The sequence below is a fragment of the Myotis yumanensis genome, unplaced genomic scaffold (assembly GCF_028538775.1).
Source record: "Myotis yumanensis isolate MYYU_CA2020_CCGP unplaced genomic scaffold, mMyoYum1.0.hap1 SCAF_2, whole genome shotgun sequence".
In the NCBI taxonomy this organism is placed as follows: Eukaryota; Metazoa; Chordata; class Mammalia; order Chiroptera; family Vespertilionidae; genus Myotis; species Myotis yumanensis.
Window position 1 is genome coordinate 150,421,659 of NW_027223753.1, and position 24,748 is coordinate 150,446,406.

Here is a 24,748-nt window from a genome sequence, read left to right on the forward strand (position 1 = left end):
TAGTGAGAGAATGAAACCTTTGCCTAAAATCTAGAAAGCACTTAGAAGATGTGAATGAATCTTTTATAGCCATGAATGCCCTTTGTAGATTTTCCTTTTGAGGTTTGTGAGCATGTGTTTATTCAGGTGCTCCTGAGCCCAGGAGAACTCTGTCATTCCCAAAGCTCCTGTTCTCATCAACGGCATGCAGAGCAGCTTGGGAAAGCACACTCAAATCCAGTATGTTGTCAGACTCTGCCCCTGAAACCCTTTAAAGATCATTTTTACCTCTTCTCCAGGAATACTTTTTTTGCTTAAAAATAAATTCAACACTAAAAGTAAATCTTCTTCTGTTACATTAATAAGAAATCTCTGTTTCTAAGAGGTAAAAGTACCTAGGCATTATCAGAGAAAATTTTCATATAAAACCTTCTAGCCTGGGAAATTTTAAGGCAAATTATTCAAAATACTAGAGGCCTGGTTCCCTCAGCCTGGCCTGTGCCCTTTTGCAGTCCAGGATCCCTTGGCGAATGTCCAACTGATGGCTTAGGCCCACTGCCTGTGGGCCTAAGCCGGCAGTTGGACATCCATAGTGCTGCCGCGGAGGCAGGAGAGGCTCCCGCCACCACCGCTGCTCTTGCCAGCGGTGAGCCCGGCTCAGGGCTTCTGGCTGAGTGGCACTCCCCCTGTGGGAGCACACTGACCACCAGGGGACAGCTCCTGCATTGAGTGTCTTCCCCTTGGTGGTCAGTGCGCATCATAGTGGCCTGTCGTTCCATCATTCAGTTAACTTGCATGTTAGCCTTTTATTATATAGCACTAGTGGCCCAGTGCACAAAATTCATGCACAGGGGGGTGGTCTCCCTCAGCCCAGACTGCACCCTCTCCAATCTGGGATCCTCGGGGAATGTCCGACTGCCGGTTTAGGCCCAATCCTACAGGCAGTCGGACATCCCTCTCACAATCTGGGACTGCTGGCTCCTAACTGCTCACCTGCCTGCCTGCCTGCCTGATCGTCCCTAACCACTTTGCCTGTCAGCCTGATCTTCCCAACTGCCACCCTTCAGGTCTGATCACCTCTAACTGCCTCCCCCCCCCCCCGCCCGCTGACCTGATCACCCCCAAATACTCCCCCTGCCAGCCTGATTGCCTCCAACTCCCCCCCCCCCCCCGCCAGCCTGATCACCCCAACGGCCCCTCCACCAGCCTGCTTGCCCCCAACTTCCCCCCCTGCTAGCCTGATTGCCCCCAACTGCCTGCCCCACTGGCCTGCTTGCCCTCAACTGCCCCACCCACTGGCCTGATCACCCCCAACTGGCCCCCCACCAGCCTACTCACTCCCAACAGTCACCCCTGCCAGCCTCCTTGCACCCAACTGACCACCCCTGCCAGCCTGATTGCCCCCAACTGACCCCACCTGCCGGCCTGCTTGCCCCCAACTCCTCCAACTGGCCCCTGCCAGCCTGATTGCCCCCAACTTCCCCCTCCATACTGGCCTGCTTTCCCCCAACTGCCCCTTCCCTGCCAGCCTGATCACTCCCAACTGCCCCCCCCCCAGCCTTATTGCCCCCAACTTCCCCTCCTGCTGGCCTGCTCACCCCAAACCGCCCCCCCCACTGGCCTGCTCACCCCAACTGCCTTCCCCTCCTGGCCTGATCGCCCCTGACCACCTCTGCCTCAGCCTTGCCACCATGGCTTTGTCTGGAAGGTCTCCCAGAAGGTTTCCTGGTCTAATTAGCATATTACTCTTTTATTAGTATAGATTTTTCTATGATAAATTTAGGCTTATTATTCTACTAAAAGCCCGTTGCATGAAGATTCGCGGAATAGGCCTTCCTTCCCCTGGCTGCTGGCACCGGTTTTCCTCCGGCAGCCAGGACCCAGGCCTTTGGTCCAGCAGCAGCAGAGAAGCCAAGCCTCTTTAGTCTTCAGTCTTCACTCTGGCCAGAGCCTTCAGTCTTTGCTCTGCGCCTGTGTATGCAAATTAACCACCATATTTGTTGGGTTAATTTGCATTGTTGCTCTGATTGGCTGGTGGGTGTAGTGGAGTGATACCAATTTGCATGTTTCTCTTTTATTAGTGTAGATACAGAGAGCTATCATCTCTTTCTTGTATATGTGTGGCCATATTTTAAATTCCATTACCTTCTGGATTTAAATATTGCATCCAACATTAACTTGGAGGAAAACACACTAAGATATATTTTATGACAATTGTGTTTAGACTTCCCTATCAAAAACAAATCCAATTGTTGCACCATAAACATAGTCACTCCCCAAAAGAGTTTCTCAAAGCATTACATCCACCTACCCATACGTTTAAGGCAATCACTTGTAAATATTGCTTAGGATAATTTAGTCAAGGAAGTGATAGATATGAATCAGTCATACTTTACTACTCATTTAATGATTACATAATTTAAAAATTAACTTTAATATTGTAGAAAAATGTCATCAAATACCGAAGATTAGTCTTAATTAACATAAAATGTAATAAAATCAATGAAGCTATAAATATTGAGAAGCTGTCAAGACCTTTTATATGTGGTAGAAGTTAATGAGAGAAACCTGATGTGTGTGTGTGTGTGTGTGTGTGTGTGTGTGTGTGTGCAGTAAGTCAGACACATACAAAAAAGAGCTTCTAAATATTTTTTAAGTCCCTTTCTTTCATTTGGGGATCGTGCGTTATGCTAATATATCTAGATCTTTTATGGTAGCAAAGGGCCACATTTTTATCTGTATGTAACTTTTATCTGGAGAGAGATTTGTTTATTTAAAAATATTTTTATTGATTTCAGAGAGGAAGGGAGAGGGAGAGATATATAGAAACATCAATGATGAGAAACTTTGATCAGCTGCCTCCTGCACACCTCCCCTGGGGATCAAAATCACAACCCGGGCATGTGCCTTGACTGGGAATCAAATCATAACCTCCTGGTTCATAGGTCAATGCTCAATCACTGAGCCACACTGGTCGGGCTGGAGAGAGGTTTTAAAAATTAGAAGTGCTATGCTCTCACCCTCATAGGTTTTGACTCTATAAATCTAGGCATCTGTATTATTTTTATTGCCCAACATTGCACTGCCACTAGCTTAGGAGAATGATAAGAACGTATGGACTGGATCTTTTAGGGACATCAATTTGCTTAGAATAAAAGATTATACATGATGGTAAGGAAGTAGCTCCTACTCGGAGAACTTCTTTCTAACAAAGTGATGTATTAACAGAAGCATGAACGAAATGAGGCAGCTACTTCTGCCCCTATGTAGGGGGAGTATGCAATATGCACATTCCAAGAGCAGACACACAAGGACACAAGCCTGGATAGTAACATATTTGGCATGTTTGAGAAACAGCAAAGTGATCAGTGTGGCTAGAACAGGGTGGGTGAGGGTGAGAGTGGTAAAAGAATCATAGAGTTAATGAAGGGACATATCAAAGGACTTTGTTTGCCATTAAAATAACTTTGACTTATAGCCAAATGAGATGAGAAATTAGATTATTTTAAACAAAAGAAATGATCTGAGAAAGGGGTAAGTGAGGTGGGTAAGAATCAGTAAAAGATAATAAAATCAATGCATTATAGTCGAAGCATGTTTGCAGAATTGTTAGAATTGTGGTACTGGGGGCGAACATTGAAAAGATAGGAGATGGTGTGCCTCTACTCTAAAAGAGTAGTATGCACCTGCTGTAGATTATTATAGGATGTAATAGGATTTAACATTATCATCTTAGGTTTCAACTCTTTTGGAGAGTAGAAAATTAGTACATATCATATTTTAGACACTAAGATTCTTGAAATTGAGATTATGAAGTGGTTATTTGTATGACCATATAAGTGGGTGGCTGAAGCAGGGTGTGGTGGACATGCTCTTAGGTGGAGAGAGGTTCAAGAACCGAAAGGTGAGGAGTAAAGGATCAATCGTGTGTACACTGACTGACATCACTAGGAATGGTGATGAGTAATGGAGAGAAGTCACAGTGAATGCAGAGGAGGGAGAATCTTCTCCGGGCTCTAGGGATAACTACAACCAAGAAGGTGGCAGATGGTATAATCTGATGTCATGAGCTTCAAAATTAAGTTGCACTCGGGAAGAAGGAGAAACCATTATATAGAAATGACTAAGGTACAGAGTCTACCTCAATGCTAGGCTCAATAGTACCAGGGAAGCAGGTGAGAAAGATACCATGACTTTTAAGGAATGCAAAGGAACTAATGCCTTCAGGGAAGATCCAGCTTTCTCTTTCATTTAGAGCAAGAAGGTGAAGGGAGCCTTCATAATCACTTCCCATAGATACAGTTGAATATTAGTGTAACATTTTGAATTATTCCTACAACTGTGGCCCAATTAATTATGCCTAGCTGCTAGGACAACCAGCTTTCATTGTAATTGATAAAAAAATTTTAGTGAAGTGCTCCAAAATCTTATAAGATCCTATACTTTTAAGCTTCTGACTTCTAAATTTGTTCTATCTTCTATAATATTCTTCCAAACTCTAAAACTCATCATGTTCAGGGCTTCCTTTAACACATATGTTGCCATTGTGTTTTGTGGGTCCTCTGTACTGGAGCCTTGCAGAATGCACCCTTATTTGAGGCCGACACAGATTCCATACATCCTCAGGTGGGTGCCCTTGAGCACATTGGTATATTTCTACTAAAATTAAGTCTTGCTTTTAGTTTGCCATACTTTCTTTTTTTATAACACGACTTACTTTTAGTTTGGTCATACTTTCTTTTATGAAACCGTTAACCCTCTTCAAATGCCCTAGCTTGACCTTTTAATTTGCTTTGTGTGGCATCCCTATATGGTCTTTAAAAATTATGGTCTTTAAAATATTGGTCTTTCACTCTAGTGTCAGTGTCATGCTGAGCCCCACTGGAGCCTGAGGCAAAAGGAACTATCCGTAATATTGATATCTTTATTTAACATTTTAATATTTTCATCGTTGATTTTTTTGCATTAGTTTGCCCCAAAATATTGCATTAAACACATTATTTATGTTGATTATTGAGGTTTTTTGGCACCCTCTAAAATTGTGTGCCTAAAATGAGTGTCTCCCTTGCCTTCCCTTATTCCTAACCTTGTCTAGTGGTTTAGATTGAAAATTACTGAGTATATGGTAAAGGAATTCATGGGGGAATAGAGCCAACATGAACTTAAGGTGAACTTAAAAGTTTTGCCTAAAGTTAAAAGAGTAGAAGACACAGGCAACAGAGTCTATAGGAAGTGTTTTCAGTTGGGTAGTTCTGATTAGTATCTTACTTTGACCATGTAGTTGCAGGTGCAGTTATTATTACAATATTATGGCTTCTAATGTATGAAACAAAATGAAAATATGCTGGCCACTCACTCAAGTAGTAGTGACTCAACTCCTGGTTTAAGACTTGTAGAATTTAAGAAAAGTCCCATAATGGCCAGTGTAAATACTCCAGACATTCCAACTAGCTCACCTATTTTTGAAAATAAATAAAAATAAAGTATTAATTTTATCAGGGATGAAAATAACTTGATAGTACAGTGACTGTACAGAGAGGCTATCAGACATGGTTTCAATTGCATAATACTAAAAATTGCTACCACCACCCATCATCCTTCTTCCTCCTCAGATGCACACACAATTGTGTAGTAACCTGTGTATGTGCCCTCACCTGGAATCGAACTCATGACCCTTTGGTGCGTGGGAGGACACTCTAACCACTGATCCACACCAACCAGGGCCTGGAGGTACAATGAGTTCCCTCAGGGGGAGTGCTACTCATCCAGAAGCCAGGCTCATGGCTGGTGAGTGCAGCGGAGGTGGCAGGAACCTCCGTGGCAGCACTGAGGAGCAGTAAGCCGAGTGGTAGGGAGCAGCAAGCAGGCAGGCAATAAGGAGCAAGGGGTCCCAGACTGTGAGAGGGCACAGGCCTGGCTGAGGGATTCCCCCTACCCCCAGTGCACGAATTTCGTGCACTGGGCCTCTAGTGTATATATATATATACACACACACACACACACACACACACATATATATATAGTTATATATATATAACTATAATGGGATTTTACAGTAATGTGGTTCTGTATTTGGGCTTCTTTTTTTAACTTAATGTTTAGCAGACGCTGTTCTGGTTAATAAAAAAGACTGATTTTTGTTTTAATATTGAAGAACATTGTGGATATGTCACTTTTATCTTATTGCCATATTTATCCAATTGCTATATGTGTACCTTCTGTTTCTTTGGTTTACTTTGTATTCCTTCATTACAACAGTTGTATTTTAATAACTGTAGGCTTATAAAGTGTTTAATACCTACCTAGTAGGGAAAGATCTCCACTTATAATTATGTTTTTCCAACTCTCACTGTTAATATTTCCTGATAACCTCTTTAAATTGTTTTGTATAATTTCAAAACCAAAAAAGTGAAAATATGCTAGCCACCACATATTTCTGTCATTGTTTGATTCTGATACATTTTAATTCATTAAATCAGTATTATTCTTACTTTAGAGGTAGAAAATTATAAGCTTTATAATTCTTTATTTATTTTTTGGTTCATTTTAGTTTTCATTTTCTTTATTTTGGCCTTGGAAATAGTAATCTTTTACACAGAAAATATCAATAATCTCTTAAACCTAGTCTGCCCAGACACCTGAGCCCCTTCACATTTCTGCCTCCATGTGCCCATGTGTATCCTCTATTCCCAAACACTCAATGCCTTTTTTTAAAATCAAATCTTTATTGTTCAGATGATTACACTGGTTCCTTTTTTTTCCCACCATAACTCCCCTCCACCCAGTTCCCACCCCACCCACCGCCCTCACTCCCCACCCACTGTCCTCATCCATAGGTGCACAATTATTGTCTAATCTCTCCACTCACCCCCACACCACTTTCCCCCCTCAAGAATAGTCAGTCCATTCCCTTTCTATGTCCCTGATTCTATTACAATCACCAGTTCATACTGTTCATCAGATTATTTATTCACTTGATTTTTAGATTCACTTGTTGATAGATGTGTATTTGTTGTTCATAATTTGTATCTTTACCTTTTTCTTCTTCTTCCTTTTCTTAAAGGATACCTTTCAGCATTTCATATAATACTGGTTTGGTGGTGATGAACTCCTTTAGCTTTTCCTTATCTGTGAAGCTCTTTATCTGACCTTCACTTCTGAATGATAGCTTTGCTGGATAAAGTAATCTTGGTTGTAGGTTCTTGGTATTCATCACTTTGAATATTTCTTGCCATTCCCTTCTGGCCTGCAAAGTTTCTGTTGAGAAATCCGCTGACAGTCGTATGGGTATTCCCTTGTAGGTAACTGATTTTCTTTCTCTTGCTGCTTTTAAGATTCTCTCTTTGTCTTTTGCTCTTGGCATTTTAATTATGATGTGTCTTGGTGTGGTCCTCTTTGGATTCCTTTTGTTTGGGGTTCTCTGCGCTTCCTGGACTTGGAAGTCTATTTCTTTCACCAGGTAGGGGAAATTTTCTGTCATTATTTCTTCAAAGAGGTTTTCAATATCTTGCTCTCTCTCTTCTTCTGGCACCCCTATAATTCGGATGTTGGTACACTTGAAGCTGTCCCAGAGGCTCCTTACACTATCTTCGTATTTTTGGATTCTTTTTCCATTTTGCTTTTCTGGTTGGGTGTTTTTTGCTTCTTCGTATTTCAAATCTTTGTCTTGATTCTTGTGATCCTCTGGTCTGCTGTTGGGAGTCTGTATAATATTCTTTATTTCAGTCAGTGTATGCTTAATTTCTAGTTGGTCCTTTATCACAACATCGAGGGTCTCACTAGATTTCTTGAGGATCTCACTACATTTATCGGTGGTTTCTAGAAAATTCTTTAAAAACCTAAAAAGTGTGGTTTTGAACTCTATATCCTGTAGTTTGCTTTCCTCCATTTCTGTCATTTGTGTCCTGTTTCTTTGTCTCGGCATTTTTTATGGTTCGCTGTGTCGATAGAGTGGCTTTCTGTGTCTAATTCTTTATTTTAGTTCTGGCTAGAAATGGTACCTAAGCCATAAAATAACATATTAGTCATTTTTGAATCCTGAAAAAAGAGGGATCTGTGGACATAGGTGCTTTAAGGCTCTCAAGTCTTGAACTAGTCATTGTAACTTATTATGCAATAGTAAAATTTGGAAAATATTTATGATGGCTACCTTGAAGATACTAAAAATATAAACATTAAGCCAGGACAGAGTGAAAGTCCTTTTACATTAGATTTATATTCACTCTATCTTGTTTTCATACATTTTTTCCCTAGAATTGCTCTTTCTACAATGTTTAGTAAGAGACATTTTGACTCAATATTTATTATTTCCTGGGGGTATAACCCTTAATATTGAGGTTATGCTTGCTTACTAAATGGTGTTAGAGGAAATTATATTTGCTGGGATATATTTTTGCAAGAAATTAGGTATGCAAAATTTAAGTAGTATATGATAAAGGACTTGTACAGATTGATCATATTCTCATAATTAATTTATTAACTTGATCCTGTAACATCAATAGATTATAATTGGCTTTAATTCACTGATCAATTAGGAAAACTCAAAATCCTACATTCTGCCTTTCTTTCCTCATACATGAAAATAATAAATCCTGTTACATTAGCACTTCTAAAGTTTTTTCCTGTCTCAATTAATTCAAATGTTATACTCTCAGTAAACTTTTATAGTTTTCTGTTTAGTTCTAAATTTCTTGTAAGTTTATTCCTTGGTATTCTATAAATATTTTGCCAATGTAAAGAGAATCAAATTTTCATTATATTTTCAAACTAGTTACTGCTGACTTATAAGGACAGTACTAATTTTTTATATTAACTTCATACTACCTATTAAAAAGCATCATTGGCTTATTTTCTTTAAATTTCTATATAATCTAAAATTTTGCAAATACTATAACCATTTCTCCTTCAAAATATGTATAAATTGTATTCTTTTTATTTTATTTTATTAGCTAGAGCTTTCAGAATAACTTTTAATCTTGGATATGAGAATAGGCAACATTGTCTTATTCTTAAATGCAATGGAAGTACATAGTATATTAAGTTGTAAGTTGTTGTCTAGGTATTGTCACATATGCCAACTTCAAATCATTTGTAGGGCCATCTGAAGAACTGTGTTGAACATGATTCTGAGGCTGTATCAGCAAATAGTGATATAGCTAATTACCAATACCTGCCATACTTCTATGAGAAGAAAGTGGTGATAAATGGATTAATAATAAATTTTATAATATGTAGTCTTACTTGATCTTTTTGATCTTTGAGATACCAAGAAAAGTATATTTAATGTTAGGCAGTTAGAATAATTAAGACCTTCCTTTTGTAGTTAGTATTTAATTGCATTGTGGATTTAGAATTTTATTGAAATGTTCTGTAGTCTAGTTTATTTCTGTAAATGGTCTACAGGTATATGTAAAGGATATGCATTATGTTTTAGAAAGGAAAACTCTACATATCTTATGAACCCCACATTTAAGTTTTTATTTAAAATTTTTTATAGCATACTATTTTTTTCCAATTGGCTATGAAATTATCTGGGAAAGTCATGTTAGAATATCTCATCGTAATTAGGAGTTTTGTCAAATTCTCCTGCTTAATAATGGTATTGCCTTTATATATTTTGGCATATTGTTTTCTGTTGTATAGACACTAACATTTTTATCTCTTTTGATAGATTATTTTAACAAAGAGATTCCTTCTAGATCAGTTAAATTGTTTTAAACTAACTTTTACTTGGCATGCCTATTATGAATTTTTGATATCTTTAATTTTTCTATGTGATTTAATTTTAGGGGTAGATTTCTCACTTACAAATAAAAAAGATGAGGTACATAATTGAAAAGTTGAGACTTATATGGTTGATATCATCACCAAACACAGTAGACATCCACAAATGAATCAGTTTTGCACTTAGAATTCCAAACAAGAAACTTGATAGATAATATGACAATATTGGACTCACGATGCTACGTGCTGCAAGAAAGGGGAGAAAATTAAAAAATAGTTAATAGAACTTACTCAATTTTGAGTGATGATATGACTGAAGTAGCTTTTCTTTTTGTCATTATCTTTAAAATAGCTCATTCATATCATGTAGGGTGTTTTCATATTTCTGTTCTCAAATTCTGAAAGCCACACAAGCTTACAAAAGTCAGTCAGTTTAGTGTAAGAACTTCTTTCAGTCTCCGTTAAGCAATAAACATTTATTCAGTGCCAAACAGTACAATAAATTTTGTAGATGTGGTAATGTACAAGAGGTAGAAAGTCACTAAATTCATGTCATTTATATTCTAGATCCAACATAAGACACTGAGGAAATGCAGAATGAATTGCCTCCATTGTTCTCGCCTGCCAACTTATTGGTTCCTTACTGTTGGACATTTAATGTTTTCCAGTTTTTCCCCTCATACATAATGCTGCAATGTATATTTCTGTACATAATTTAGTTTTACTTTTCTGATTACTTCCTTAGGCCCCAGAAGTGCAGTTATGCACTAAAGGATAGTTACATCTTTAATATTGCTATGTTTTGCCAAAAGACTTTGTATAGTCATTATGATGCCCTCTCCTGAAAATTAGGAAGCCTAAGACTTTGACTTCCCTATTCCCTGGGGGAAGGGGGAGTGTTTATTTCTATTTTGACTCATCATGCTTTATTTATTCATAATCAATGCCTAAAACTCAGAATTGAAGACTATTTTTCCCCAAGAAGGCCCATTTAGGGGACCATCATCCTCTCATGTCTTCTTCAAGGGGTCGGGTCCACATGGTGGACAATTATCCTACTTGGTCAAATGAAGCACTCATCTTTAGTTTTTCTCTGTATCCAATTAGTTTACCCGGGCCATGGCAGCCTGGAATATCTGTGGTGAACCTAAAACCTCAATTCAGCACAAGAAGGTACACCCTCTAAGATGCTAAGCGAAATAAGCCAGTCAGATAAAGACAAGTATCACATAATATCACTTATATGTGGAATCCAATGAACAAAATAAACTGACAGAGACATGGAAGCATGCAACAGACTGACAATTCTCAGAGGAAAGGGGTGAGGGGCAGGAAGAGATTAACCAAAGTATTTATATGTATAATCCACGGACACAGACAATAGTGCAGTGAAGGCTTGGGGTTGGGGGGTAGAGAGAAGGGATGAGGAGGTCAATGAGGGAACAAAAAGGGACATCTGTAATACTTTCAACAATAAAGATAAATTAAAAAATAGGTCCTTACCTAAGGAATGGTTCATACTTTTCTGGTCAGTGTTAAAATCCATGATACTAGCAAACATATTATAAGACATTATAGAGGTTACCAGACTTTCTCCATTAATTAAGTTGATGAGGCCTCTAGAAAGACCTATGGAAGGAAAAAATATTTTAGGTGAAAAAAAATAAAATTTTAGCAAGTAGAAAAATATTCTTAGCTATGGATATACATCGCATACTTTTCCTACATACTTAAACTTTAGTCATGTTTGAAAACTCTCTTCAAGAAAATGCAATGATATATTAACTGTAAGTTAAGTCTAGACCATCATAAGTACCAAATTAACTGTGCTTGATTATGGTTGATGTAATTGAGATAATCAACCAGGGCTCTCATTCCTTCTTTCAAAGTAGATGGAAATATGAAATTCATTATTTTTTTAATTCAGTGATTTGGCCTATATAAATATTTACATCATGTATTTATGGCAACATAAAAAAACAATGACAAGATAAAATAAATTCATAAACCAAGACTTTATAACACTGTACCTAGTGAAGAGTTAAGGCAATTGCCCAGATACTCTCACTTTAACACAAACTGTCTGATTTTCCTATACATCCTCTTTAGTGGTTTTAGAAATCAAACTCCATGAATGGAGAGCACCTTGATATTATCTATTTTGATCCAAATTTTCCTTCATTTATTATTATATTCTAAGTTTAGATAGCCATTAATTATCATCTTTCTGTGCTATTGAATGTGTCTATGGTGACAAAACTATTACTTGGGGCAACTTTGATGATTTTCCAAATTCCCACAGGAAGGAAACATTACATGGTAAAAGCCCTTCCTGTAGACCAACCACGCTATAGCTGTGATCACAACCTAATACAGTAAGTATGTTGTTGGAAGAGAATAAAAGCAAGGTAGTCTGGTCTTGTGGAAGCTCAATTGCTTTGATGGCTCACGTCTTCACCTATCCCTGCATTGACACCCTTTGCTGTAAGATTTTGCAGTTTTTCTCTTATAATAGACTGAAGGGATCTAGTCTGTTCGGTCATGTAATGATACAAGCAGAGGCTTGAGAAATATTTCTGCTTCCTCTCTTTTGGACTCTGTCACCTTCATGGCAGCATTTCCTGGCTACACTACTAGAGGGATGTGAGAAATACTTGGAGGAAATGCAGATCACTCAGTGTCCAGATGACCCTCCAGCTGACAGTAGATTTATTATGAGCCTAGCTAAGATCAGCAGAGCCCAGCCAATATCATCAGAACTGCCAGACTCATGAGAAATAATAGATAATTATTGTTTTAAGCCACGCTGTTTTGGAGTTGTTTATTACTCAGAAAAACTTGATAGTCTTGTATAATTATTTTATTTTATAGTTTTGAGCCTCTCAATAAATGTTAGCTATGTAAAGTTAAGAGTCTCATTTATATTTTATAATAAAGTATGGACTTCCTTATTTTTTAAAATTTACCTCCTTGCCATAAGTAAAAAAAACCTAAGGAAAGAAACATTTGCCTTTGGAGCTGTTATCTGTAGAGAGTGCTCCTCATCCCCACTGGTTGCTGGTGGGAGTGGGCTTCTTGCGATATCACACAAAAAATAATTTTCTGAGACTCCCATAGGAGAACCAGTGATTTTTATTTGCATGGAATTAAATCCCTGAGTTTCCAAGCTCCCATTTCCCTTTGTCTCATCATTGAAGAAGTGTAGGTATGGCTTCAGCAGAGCTAGGATTAAAACCATTGCCCAAAGTTTCCATTCAATGTCTGCACAGTCTAATCCAGCACCAGGCTACCTTAGCTTGTGTTCCCAGCTGCAGCCATCAGTCCATTGCGTGTGGAGTCCACAGGGCTACATGGCTATAATGGGAACACGGGCGAATGCAAGAAAACAGGAGCAAAACCAATGGAACCAGAGAGTCAAAAGAGCCAAGAGTTAAGAGAATTCCTTTGTCTGCAGATTAATATCCCCAAATTTTTGCGAGCTTGCTGTGGCCTCACCTCCTCTGGCCAATGATCTTTGTTCCCAGGTTTGATTGACAGCAAGTACCTTTTCTATGTCACCCCAACTTCACTGCACATGTCTCCATCCTTCCCTTTTGTCCAGCCCTTTCCCTCGGGGTTTTCCAGGGAATGGACTTGTGGTTCCCTGGGGAGTATAAAGTTGCACCTTCCTGGTGAAGCTGCCCAAATGACATGCCTATAATGTCTGGTTTCCTCCTTTGCTCCTTTCCTATTATTAATAACTAGCTAATTTCAATGGCATCAAATCTGCTATGACCGTAATCACATCAGGAGTGTAATTGCTGCAGATCCTTAGAAATCTGGAAACATTTGTCTCTTTCTTCCTAATTCTATTTAGGGCCATCAGGTGACTTATACCCTAGAAAGAACACACATATTATAGTTTAACATCATATAGATTATTGTGAATTAGTTTCATTTTCCAAATACTAGGTTTTAAGTCCTTCATACAGAAAATCATTAGTTATTGATATTCTTTGACAGCATTGAATTAGATGCCAAGGTACATTTAAAATACTTGAAACTATCAGAAATATCTTGAAAAATTAGTATTTGTAATCCAGTAGAGAATTTTACAGAACAAAGGAACTTACTTATTTCCCAGGTTTAATTTATTTTTACTACAAGCCTTTGGAGGGTGGGAGGGAGTAGGAGAGGAAGAGGAAAGTTCCTTTCTGCTCTTTCCATCCCTTAATGCCTGTTCAATATACTCTTGAAGTCCATTCTCATCCTCAGCTATCCCATAGTCTCACTCCTCTTCACTTTACACAAAAGCTTTTCAACAATATCCTTCCTCTCCCTCCTTATCTAATTACTCCCTCCCCTAATCCATCACAAGATATCACCTCTTCATCACAAACAACTACTCAATGAATTGTTATTGCCTCTAAGAAATAGTTTACCTTCTCTGCCCTACATTTAAGACCACATATAATTCAACCTGTCCAACTCTGTCTTCCTCACTTAACTCTAATTAGAGTGGTCTTTCAATGACTGTCAAATATTCTATAGTTGACTCTATTCCAAGTCTGGTTTATATAATAAATTCTTTCCCAACCAAAATATCCTTCCCTATGAACTAAATTCCACCTACCCTTTATGCCCACATAAGTTCCATAACCAGCATGAGTTTATTGTATATAGCAGAGGCCTTGGAGAGTTCCATACCTGAGTTTGAGGTCTGGCTCCATTATTTACTTCAATATTAACCTAGAGAAATTACCTAACTTCTGAAACTTCAGTTGCTATCATCTATTAAATGACTAAAATAATGTTACCTCCCTCAGAGTGGTGCTTTGAGAATTAAGTGGGATAATTTAATAAAGGAATTTACACAATTTCTAGTAAATAATATTTGCTATTATAGATAAATTTCTTTGATCATACTCATACCTCCTCTAAATTCATATTTGACCAAAATTGAACATTCATTATTATCACAATCAGGTAAAAAAAAATCAGCTATTTAAAAGAAAAATTGCAAAGACATGCCCTGAATGAATGATATTTTTCATTTTATCTAATTCTACATATTTTCAAAACTTATGCATTTGAAATGCCTTATTGTAATCATTGAAATATTTCTTTAAAAATGTTTAAATTAAAAAGACAATGAGTGCTAGCATGGGTGTGTAGATATTAGAACTCTCATGCATTGTTGGTGGGAATGTATACTATAGGAAAATAGTTGGGAAGTTTTTTAAAATGTTGAATCTGGAGTTATCCCATGATCCAGCAGTTCCACTCCTAGGTATCTACTTCAAGTGAAATGAAAATATATGTCCACACAGGACTTGTACATAAATATTCATAGCAGCATTATTCATAAAAGCCAAAAAGTGAAAACCAACAAATGTTCATCAACTGATTTAATAGATGAATCAACAGTAGTTTATCTATATAACTATATAACAGCTGTTTAGAAAAGATTTTGTTTTTCCCATTAGAACTGTCAGCTGACTTCTCAATAGAAATACTTCAGGCCAGAGGGAACCTACTCAAAGTAATGAAAAGCAAGACTACTGTATCTAAGACTACTGTATCCAGCAAGGCTATCATTTAAAATTGAAGGTGAAATAAACAGCTTTCTAGACCAATAAAAGAAAGGTTAAAGACTTCAAAACAAAGACCATAACAAGAAACAAAGAAGGCCTCTACATAATACTAAAGGGAATGATTTAACAAGAAAATATAACCCCTGTAAACATGTGTGCACCCAATATAGGAACACCCAAATATATTTTTAAAAACCCTTGATGGACTTTAAGGGAGAGATTAACAGTAACACAGTCATATTAGGGGACTTTCACACCCCAGTGACATCACTGGATAGATCTTCCAGACAAAAAAAATCAACAAGGAAACAGAGGCCTTAAATGATACACTAGATCAGATGGATCTAACTGATATTTACAGAACATTTCACCCCAAAAGGAGAGAATATACATTCTTCTCAAGTGCACATGGAACAATGTCAAAGATAGACCACATGTTAGGACACAAAACAAGTCTATACAAATTCAGGAAGATTGAAATCATATCAGACACCTTCTCTGATCATAATGGTATGACACTAGAAATCATAAGAAAAAACTGAAAAACACAGAAATACATAGAAGCTAAACAATGAATGGGTTAACAATGACATCAATGATGAAAACAGAAAATATCTTGAAATTAATGCAAATGAGAGCACAACAACCTCAAATCTATGGGATGCAATGAAAGCAGTCCAAAGAGGGAAATTCATAGCATTACAGGCCTACCTGAAGAAACATGAAAAAAATTCTAACTTTACACTTAAAGGTACTAGAAAAAGAATGATAAAGAAAGCCCAGCCCAGCCAGTGTGGCTCCATGGTTGAGTGTTGACCTATGAACCAAGAGATAATGGTTCAATTTTCAGTAGGGGCACATGCCTGGGTTGTGGCTCGATCCCCAGTATGGGGCATGCAAGAGGCAGCAATCAATGATTCTCGCTCATAATTCCTGTATCTATCTCTCTATCCCTCTCTCTTCCTCTCTGAAATCAATAAAAATATATTTTTAAAAAAGAAAAGATTTTGTTTTAATTTTATAAGCAATGGGAAACCACTTAAGATTTATAAATGAAGAAAAACTATTGAAAAAGTTGCCAGTAAAGAATTATTCAGATTAAAATCTAAAACTAAACAATGTCCTTGAGCATCTCCAGGAAGGCCTGCGGGGATGGCGCCTCCACATTCTGGAAGGTGTCCTGGACTCTGCCGTACCAGAAGAAGTATTTCTCCTCCAGCCAGATGAACCCGAAGTGGTCCTCACTGAACAGGATGAAGACTCCAGGGCAGCAGTGCCTGGGGTAGGCGAAGGGATCCATGTCCACGCCATAGAAACACATCCTGCAGGTCCCGGGGTAGTTCTGGTCACTTGAGCGCACGCCCACAGGCAGAACAAACCGGACAGGCTGCTCCTCCGAAGCTGCAGCCCCGGACTCCCCGGCGCTGGGCTGGGCAGGGTTCTGCCAGCCATGGCCCTGGCTTTCCTCAGTCCTGTCTTCTTGCTGCTGCTGCTGCTGCTGCTCCCACGTCACCTGCTCGTCAATCTCCTGGACCATGCGGGAGAGCTCATTGAAGTTGCGGAAGATCTCGCCATCTCGCAGCTGGATGCTGCGCATGAGGTGGATCTCTAACGCCTTCGTGCCTATCCCCATGAGCCTCGTCACCCTGGCATACTTCCCATGGAAGCTGAGCATGACAGTCGTTGGGCCGAAGGCACTGAATTTGCCGTGGAAGAGGCCTGGCCTGGTGAGGTCATCCGGGTGGCGTGGCGGGAGGTAGAGGCGGCGGTAGGTCAGGCAGTCATACCGCAGTCTGTCCTCCTGCACCCGCCCCCGCCCCCGTTCTCCCCCAAGCCGCGTTGGTGAATCCGATCGGTGGTCTGTCCTCTTGCACTGGATGGTGAGCCTGTCCTCCTGAATCTGCATGTGGCCGTCGTGGGGCCTGCCGAGGAGGCCTGCCATGCACTCCACCGCGGCTGATGTCCTCTCCGTCAGGCGAATTCTGAACGCGGGCTTGAAATGTATTGGGCCACGCACATGGGTATTAAGGGAAGGCTTGTACGCCCAGCCAGTAATGCATGAGCCGTCCACCGCGACATTCAGCAGTGTTCTATAGCTATAATTTAGCTGCCACAATCCCAAAATGTGTCTGTATGGGAACAGCTTCGCATAGACTTCTCGGGAGGCTTACCGATCATCTCCAGGTTCTGCAACTTTTCACAAATGCCAAACTCCTCGCTGCAGCGCCGTCTCCAGATGCTGTCGATGTGCAGGATGTGGTGGAATTTGGTGCAGGCCTGGGCCAGGCTGGGCAGGTCGGTGCCCGGGAGCGAGGCGAAGATCTTCACCAGCATCTCCAACGGCAAGTCCTGCAGCGAGCAGTGCGGGGGCGGCGGGGGCAGCATGGGGCTCGCGATTCCTCCACTCCCCGCACAGCACCGAGCTGGAGCTGCGGTGTCTGCCTGGACTTGCTTTTCTGTGGGGGACCGCTTGCTGTGGGCCGCTGCCTTCTCAGCTGGGCGCTGGCGCTTCTGATGACACCAATGTCCCCGCGAAGAGCCCACGGCGCAGATGGAAACGCACTCCTCCATGCCTCCACGTGTAACCGCCACCACAGCCTGGGCCTCTGCTCCTCAGCCGGGCTTTAAAACTGGCTCAATCCGCCCTAGAGTCCAGCCACGCCCCCATGGCCTAGCCACGCCCCCTCAGAGAAGAGCCAACTGTAGGACTGTAGCAACACTTCCAAAGAAACCCACACTGCCCTGACTGGTTTGGCTTGGTGGATAGAGCATTGGCCTGCGGTCTGAAGGGTCCCAGGTTCAAATCCAGTCAAAGGTATGTACCTTGGTTGCCGGCTCATCCCCAGTAGGGGATGTGCAGGAGGCAGCTGATTGATGTTTCTGACTTTCTATCCCTCTCCCTCCATCTCTGCAAAAAAATCAATAAAATATATTTTTTTTAAAAAAAGAAGCCCATACCCATTAACAGTGCCCCCTCCCTGTCCTCCCTCCCTGGCCTCCCTCCCTAGCCCCAGGCAGTTACTAATCTGCTTTCTGTATGGATATGCCTCCAGGGATATGCCTATGGGCAGGGGGACATTTCACATAAATGCAGTCAGAATATCTGGTCTTTTGTGACTGGCTTCTTTCACTTAGCGTAACATTTTAAAATTTTAAGTACGCTATATTCTAGTGTATGGCTATACCACAATTTGGTTACCCATTCATCAGTTGATGAGTATTTGGGTTGTTTCGGGTTTGAGGCTCTTATGAATAATGCCCCTATGAACATTGTGTACAAGTTTTTTTGTGTGAACATGTTTCCATTTCTTTTGAGCATGTACCTAGAAGTGGAACTTCTGGGTCATCTGGTAACTCTATGCTTAGCATGTTGAGGAACTGCAAAAAAAGTTTTCCAACATGGCCCCGCTATTTTACATTTCCACCAGCATTGTACGAGGGGTCCAATTTTTAAACATTCTCATGAATGCTTTTTAAAAAAATATATCATAACCATCCAAAATAAAATAAAATAAAGTAAAATAAAATAGTAAAACCATATTAAAACTTCACATCTTCATTTTGAAGCCATATCACTTATTTTTGAACTATAATTTTTGAGTATTAACTGTGGGACAGTGTCTACACCAGCTACATTAGCCTAATTATGCCAACAACACAGTGAGATAAATAGAGGGAATAAAGAGCTTGGCCAACAAGGTCACAGAGCTAGCAAGTGGCTAAGTAAGGATGGAAACCCTGGTCTGTCTGATTATAAAGCCCACATTCATTCCAAGCCTTTTAACCACCTTGCAGTGTAGCCTCATTCTCTCTACCCCCTCTTGTCTCCTTCATTTGACTAACAGAATAACCAGGCCAACGCTTGATCCTACCACAGTCACACCCTAAATTAGGGTAGAAGCTTCCACAGGCCTTTTAATATTGCTTCTGCTGCAACATGGATGGACCTTGAGAACATTATGCAAAGTGAAATAAATCAGACAGAAAAAGCTAAGAACTATATGATTTCACTCATATCCTATAAAATAAAAGCCTAATATGCTAATCCAATTGTCTGGTGGTCTTTTCAACCAATCAAAGTGTAATATGCTAATGATAAGCTAAGGCAACTCAACTGCTCGCCATGACGTGCACTGACCACCAGGGGCCAGATAGTCGACTGATCAACCAGTCGCTATGACATGCACTGACCACCAGGAGGCAGACAGTTGACCAGTCAACCACTTGCTTTGACATGCACTGACCACCAAGGGGCAGACACTCTGACTGGTAGGTTAGCTTGCTGCTGGGGTCCGGCTGATTGGGATCGGGACTGAGGGAGATGGGCCAAACATGCCCTAGAGCCCTCCCACAGTTCCCCCCTGGCTGGCCAACCTCCTGTGTCCCTCCCTGGCCCTGATCATGCACCGGTAGGGTCCCTCGACCTGGCGGGCACCCTCTCGCAATCTGGGACCCCTCAGAGAATGTCCGAGAGCTGGTTTCTGCCTGATCCCACTCAACACAGGAGCTGCCCCTCTGGTGGTCAGTGTGCTCCCACAGGGGGAGTGCCGCTCAGCCACAAGCCAGGTCTAAGCCAGCAGTCGGACATCCCCTGAGGGCTCCCAGACTGCAAGAGGGAGAAGGCCTGGTTGAGAGACCACACCAGTCACCCTCTCCCCCTTCCCCCCTCCCCCGAGTGCACGAATGTCATGCAGGCTTCTAGTGTGGAATATAAAACTGAAACTTATGAATACAAATAGCAGTGTTATGGTTGCCAGAGGGAGGAGGGTGCGGGGAGAAAGGGGTCCTAATATGAGGAAACAGGTGATTTGACTTTGGGTGGTGGGCACATGGCCCTATACTATACAGATTTTATAAATTAGTAATTCATACATGAAACCTATATGTCCATGATGACTAATGTCACCCCAATAAAATTTAATTTAAAAAAAGAAAATAGAACTATAACAAAATGTGAATATTTGGAAATAAATAATAGACTTGGGGGCATAAGAGGAGTCAACAGACCAGAAAAAGCTCAAGACAATGTGAATGTACTCATGTGCTCTACTCATAAACCTGGACAGATTTTCTTTTTTTAAAGAATAAAATTTAAAAATGTAAAAGTCTTGCTTTTAAAATTCAGGCAAAAATATTTTCAAGAGAAAAATTATTTATTTTTTAAGAGGTATAATGTGAAGAGAAAAACAAAGTTCCAATAGTAATGGCAAGAAGGCTAAAATTTACAAAAATAACCCTGCAAATTAACCCAAAGAAATATTTTAAATTCAACAATGGTAGGCCAGGAAACTAGTGGAATTATCAGATTATCAGATTACAAAGTTAAGGGAAGTATGGAATGCTCTCAGGTAGAAAAGAACTCCCCCCAAATCTTTTGAGTAGAAAGAGGCTGGCACTGACAGAGTGACATAGAGGCAAGGATAGTTTATAATGCTGGCACTTCCTTCTTGAGTCTACCTCACACTATTAATCTCCTTGTTTTGAAGACTTGGCTTCCTTTTATTCATATAGATACACTTGATGTGTCTCCCCTACTCTATTTCTCCCTGCCTCAGATAGCTCTTTCCCCTTTAACTGGCCATAACATAAAAGAATAAGCGTGTGTGTGTGTGTGCGTGCGCGTGTGCGCGTGTGCGCACATGTACAACATATGTGTCTGCATGCACACATGCATGTGTGTGCCACATAAAAATTCTTTTTTAAAACAAATGCTCTAATTCTCATTATTAAAAAATGGTGGGGGAAAAACAAATTAGGTTTTTGTTTTTCTTGAATAAGGCTCTCAGATTTTCAATGGGTTACATTGATTTGGTATTTTACTTTTAAATATATATGTGTTCTCCAAAATAGTACACACTAAAATACTGTATGATTAGTGATTTTGTTGTTTTGTACTTCTCAGGCTTTTGGTTCAAATGATGACATTGACGCAAAAGGCATTTTTTTTTTTTTTTTGTAATCGGCATTATCTTAATGACAGTGTTTTCAAAGGAAAAAAGGTGTTGGGCAATACAAATGTCACCAAAATATATATGCAATATTGGAAAGCCCCCAGAACTGTTCTGTTGGTACAAGGTAGAAGCGAGTACAAAGTCAAGGGTTCCAAATAATCCCCTGATCTATTCCATAATTGAATATAAGACTTTAAACCATATGTAATAAGTAAGCCCATCACTTGCATTTTACGGCTTAGGCCCAGCCCGGGAGAGCGCAACGTCACCACATCGATCGATCGGTCGTCACTTGCATTTCATTCTGTTTTAAGCATCATCACCCAAATTTCTACGCTCAGTCCCAAGGCCCCAGGACACACTTCACATCATGAAAAGCAGTGAACAGATCTTAAAAATAGACAACTTAAATATAGAATATGATATTTTAAATATAGGAAAGGAGAAAAATATACCTACCAAGGTCTCTTACAGCAGCTGCAGTCAGCATGGGATCTGAACTCATAAGGATACATGCAAATAACAACCATGGGGTGGTTTTCAAACGTAATTTATTCATAGATGTCAGATACCAAAGAATTAAGGTATAATTGATAAAACATCCAGGAATTGTAATTAAAATGATCTGTAAATAAATTTTACATATAGAAAAATTAGATTGACTTTTAAAAAGCAGACCAACAGGATTATTAAAGATGTACAATCACACGCAACTCATCAACAGAAAATTTAAGTTATCTTATTTAACAACTATGTGCTTACGACTCTGGAAATAAAAGGCATATATTGCAATGAGATTCTTAGGACCTAGGAAATACTGTATTGTAATTTAAAAAGAAACTTAATTTTCTTGATAAAGCTATTAAATATAGCTATGTATGTGTGAGGTATATACAAACATACCCTAAATACATGCATACATATACATGCATACACATTTGACTATGCATAAAAACTGAAACATAGTCTATAACATAAAAAATGAAAACAAGTTAAAACAAGGTGTCAAAAAAGAAAAAGAGAGAGAAAATATGATAACAGAAAAAATGTAGAGAAATAGCAGAGGTCTATAGACTATAGACAATTTGGAAAGAAAAATTCTGTTATTTTAGGGCTGAAAAACCTACCTACCTTCTGACTTCCCACCATCATCTTTTACTTTCCTATATTCTACCTGTGATGTCTACTTATCAACTTTACTCCCAAATGGACTTGGGAAAATGTGATTGTCCTGAAATTATGTATAAGAATTTAGAACTGCACTCCATGTCCATTGAAGTATTATTTACAATACCCAAGACATGGAAGCAGCTTTAAATGTCCATCAATGGATGAATGTGAATGCCTAAAGAAAATATGATATATATATATATATATCACAATGAAGTATTATTTAGCCTTAACAAAAAGAAGGAAATCTTGCCATTTGTGACAATATGGATAGACCTTTAGGACATTATGCTAAGTAAAATAAGTCAGACAAAGAAACACAAATACCTTGCCAAAACCGGTTTGGCTCAGTGGATAGAGCGTCGGCCTGCGGACTCAAGGGTCCCAGGTTCGATTCCGGTCAAGGGCATATACCTGGGTTGCAGGCACATCCCCAGTGGGAGATGTGCAGGAGGCAGCTGATCGATGTTTCTTTCTCATTGATGTTTCTAACTCTCTATCTCTCTCCCTTCCTCTCTGTAAAAAATCAATAAAATACATTTAAAAAATAAATAAATTAATTAATTAATTAAAAAAAAAAAAAGAAAAGAAACACAAATACCATATGAACTCACTCATATGTGGACTCTAAAAGAAAAAAACAACAACTCATGGATATAGAGAACAGATGGATGGTTGTCAGAGGCTGAGGGAGGGGGCGTTGATGAAATGGGTGAAGTGTTCAAAAAGTACAAACTTCCAATTATAAAATAAATAAATCATGGGGATGCAATATACAGTATGGTGGCTATAGTTAATACTGCCACATCGCATATTTATATGCTAATTAGACTTATTTTGATATGAAATCATTATATTATATACCTGAAACTAATATAATGTTACATACATGTCAATTATCTCACTTAAAAATAATAAAATAAAAGAGCAATTATAATGATTTCATAATAATGTCGTGAAATGCTCTTACTGCCTTCTGATTACTTAGCTCTCTCACTTGTACAGAGACACTCATACAGAGTCAATTGGGAAGTGAGCATCGAACTATAGCACAGGAGGCCTGGTGCGGGTGCTAGTGCTGAGTGATTTGGGTTAAGTCAGTTGATCATACATCTTTAACCCAATTTTAGAAGTGGCAGAACCATAATAGACTGTTTATGTGGCAGTACTGAGAGGAGTCTTCTCTGGATAAAGCTTGATGATAGCATCAGGATAGTGAGAGAAAATAAAGGCTCTGTAGAACAGTTACTTCTAGGGTGGGTAAGTTCTCATTTCCTAGGTTTTAGTGGCCAGAATTGTTATATTACTAACTCCTGTTTGGAGGAATACATTAAAGTAGGCTCTGAGACAAGAGGACTGAGGCCCAAATCCTTGTCCTTCCACATAGCTGTTGTTGATACCTCAATAAATCACATGGCATGTTGTTTGCTAAAATGGCAGCAGCACTTCTGCTTCCTGAAGCCACACCCTTGCGTGGTTATCTCTCACTCTGACTTTGAGTCAGTCGTGTGATTCATTTTGGCTAAAAGGAGTAAGAGCACACATGATGCAAGGAGAAACTTGAAAAGCACTAGCAAATTCCAGCTTTCCCTCTCCTGTTGATTGATATCTGAGACTCTGCACCCACTGTGAAGAATCTATAATAATAAAAATGTAATATGCCAATTAGACTGGACAGCCAAACAGCCTTCTGGACGTCATTCTGGACATCCTTCCAAATGAAGCCGTGGAGGTGGAGGTGGGAGCTGAGGCAGAGGCAGTTAGGGGTGATCAGGCAGGCAGGCGAGCAGTTAGGGGTAATCAGGCAGGCAGGCAGGCAGGCAGAATGGTTAGGGGTGATCAGGCAGGCAGGCAAGTAGTTAGAGGTGATAAGGCAGGCAGGTGAGTGGTTAGTGGCAATCAGGCAGGCAGGTAGAGGGGTTAGGGGCAATCAGGCAGGCAGGCAAGTGGTTAGGGGCCAGTGGTCCCAGATTGCGAGAGGGATGTCTGATTGCCAGTTTAGGCCCGATTGGACATCCTCCAAGGGGCCCTGGATTGGGAGAGGGTACAGGCTCAGCTGTGGATACCCCACCACCTGTGCATGAATTTTGTGCCCCGGGCCTCTGGTCCTGAAATAACCTCCTAGATCAGTGATGGCGAACCTTTTTGAGCTCAGCATGTCAGCATTTTGAAAAACCCTAACTTAACTCTGGTGCCATGTCACATATAGAAATTTTTTGATATTTTCAACCACAGTAAAACAAAGACTTACATTTTTGATATTTATTTTATATATTTAAATGCCATTTAACAACAAAAAAATCAACCAAAAAAATGAGTTCTCGTGTCACCTCTGACACACATGTCATAGGT

At 39.7% G+C, this 24,748-nt stretch overlaps 1 protein-coding gene across 1 annotated transcript in view; it reads right to left on the reverse strand.

Moving 5' to 3' along the window:
- SLC9C1 (solute carrier family 9 member C1) overlaps positions 1–24,748 on the reverse strand; it is a 92,906-nt gene that overhangs the window by 58,634 nt on the left and 9,524 nt on the right. The window contains exons 4-7 of the mRNA XM_070403773.1: positions 21,686–21,851; positions 11,206–11,331; positions 9,787–9,948; positions 5,336–5,435 (exon numbers count right to left, since the gene is read on the reverse strand). Coding sequence (XP_070259874.1) covers positions 5,336–5,435; positions 9,787–9,948; positions 11,206–11,331; positions 21,686–21,851 — 554 coding nt within the window. The remainder of the gene's footprint in view (positions 1–5,335; positions 5,436–9,786; positions 9,949–11,205; positions 11,332–21,685; positions 21,852–24,748) is intronic.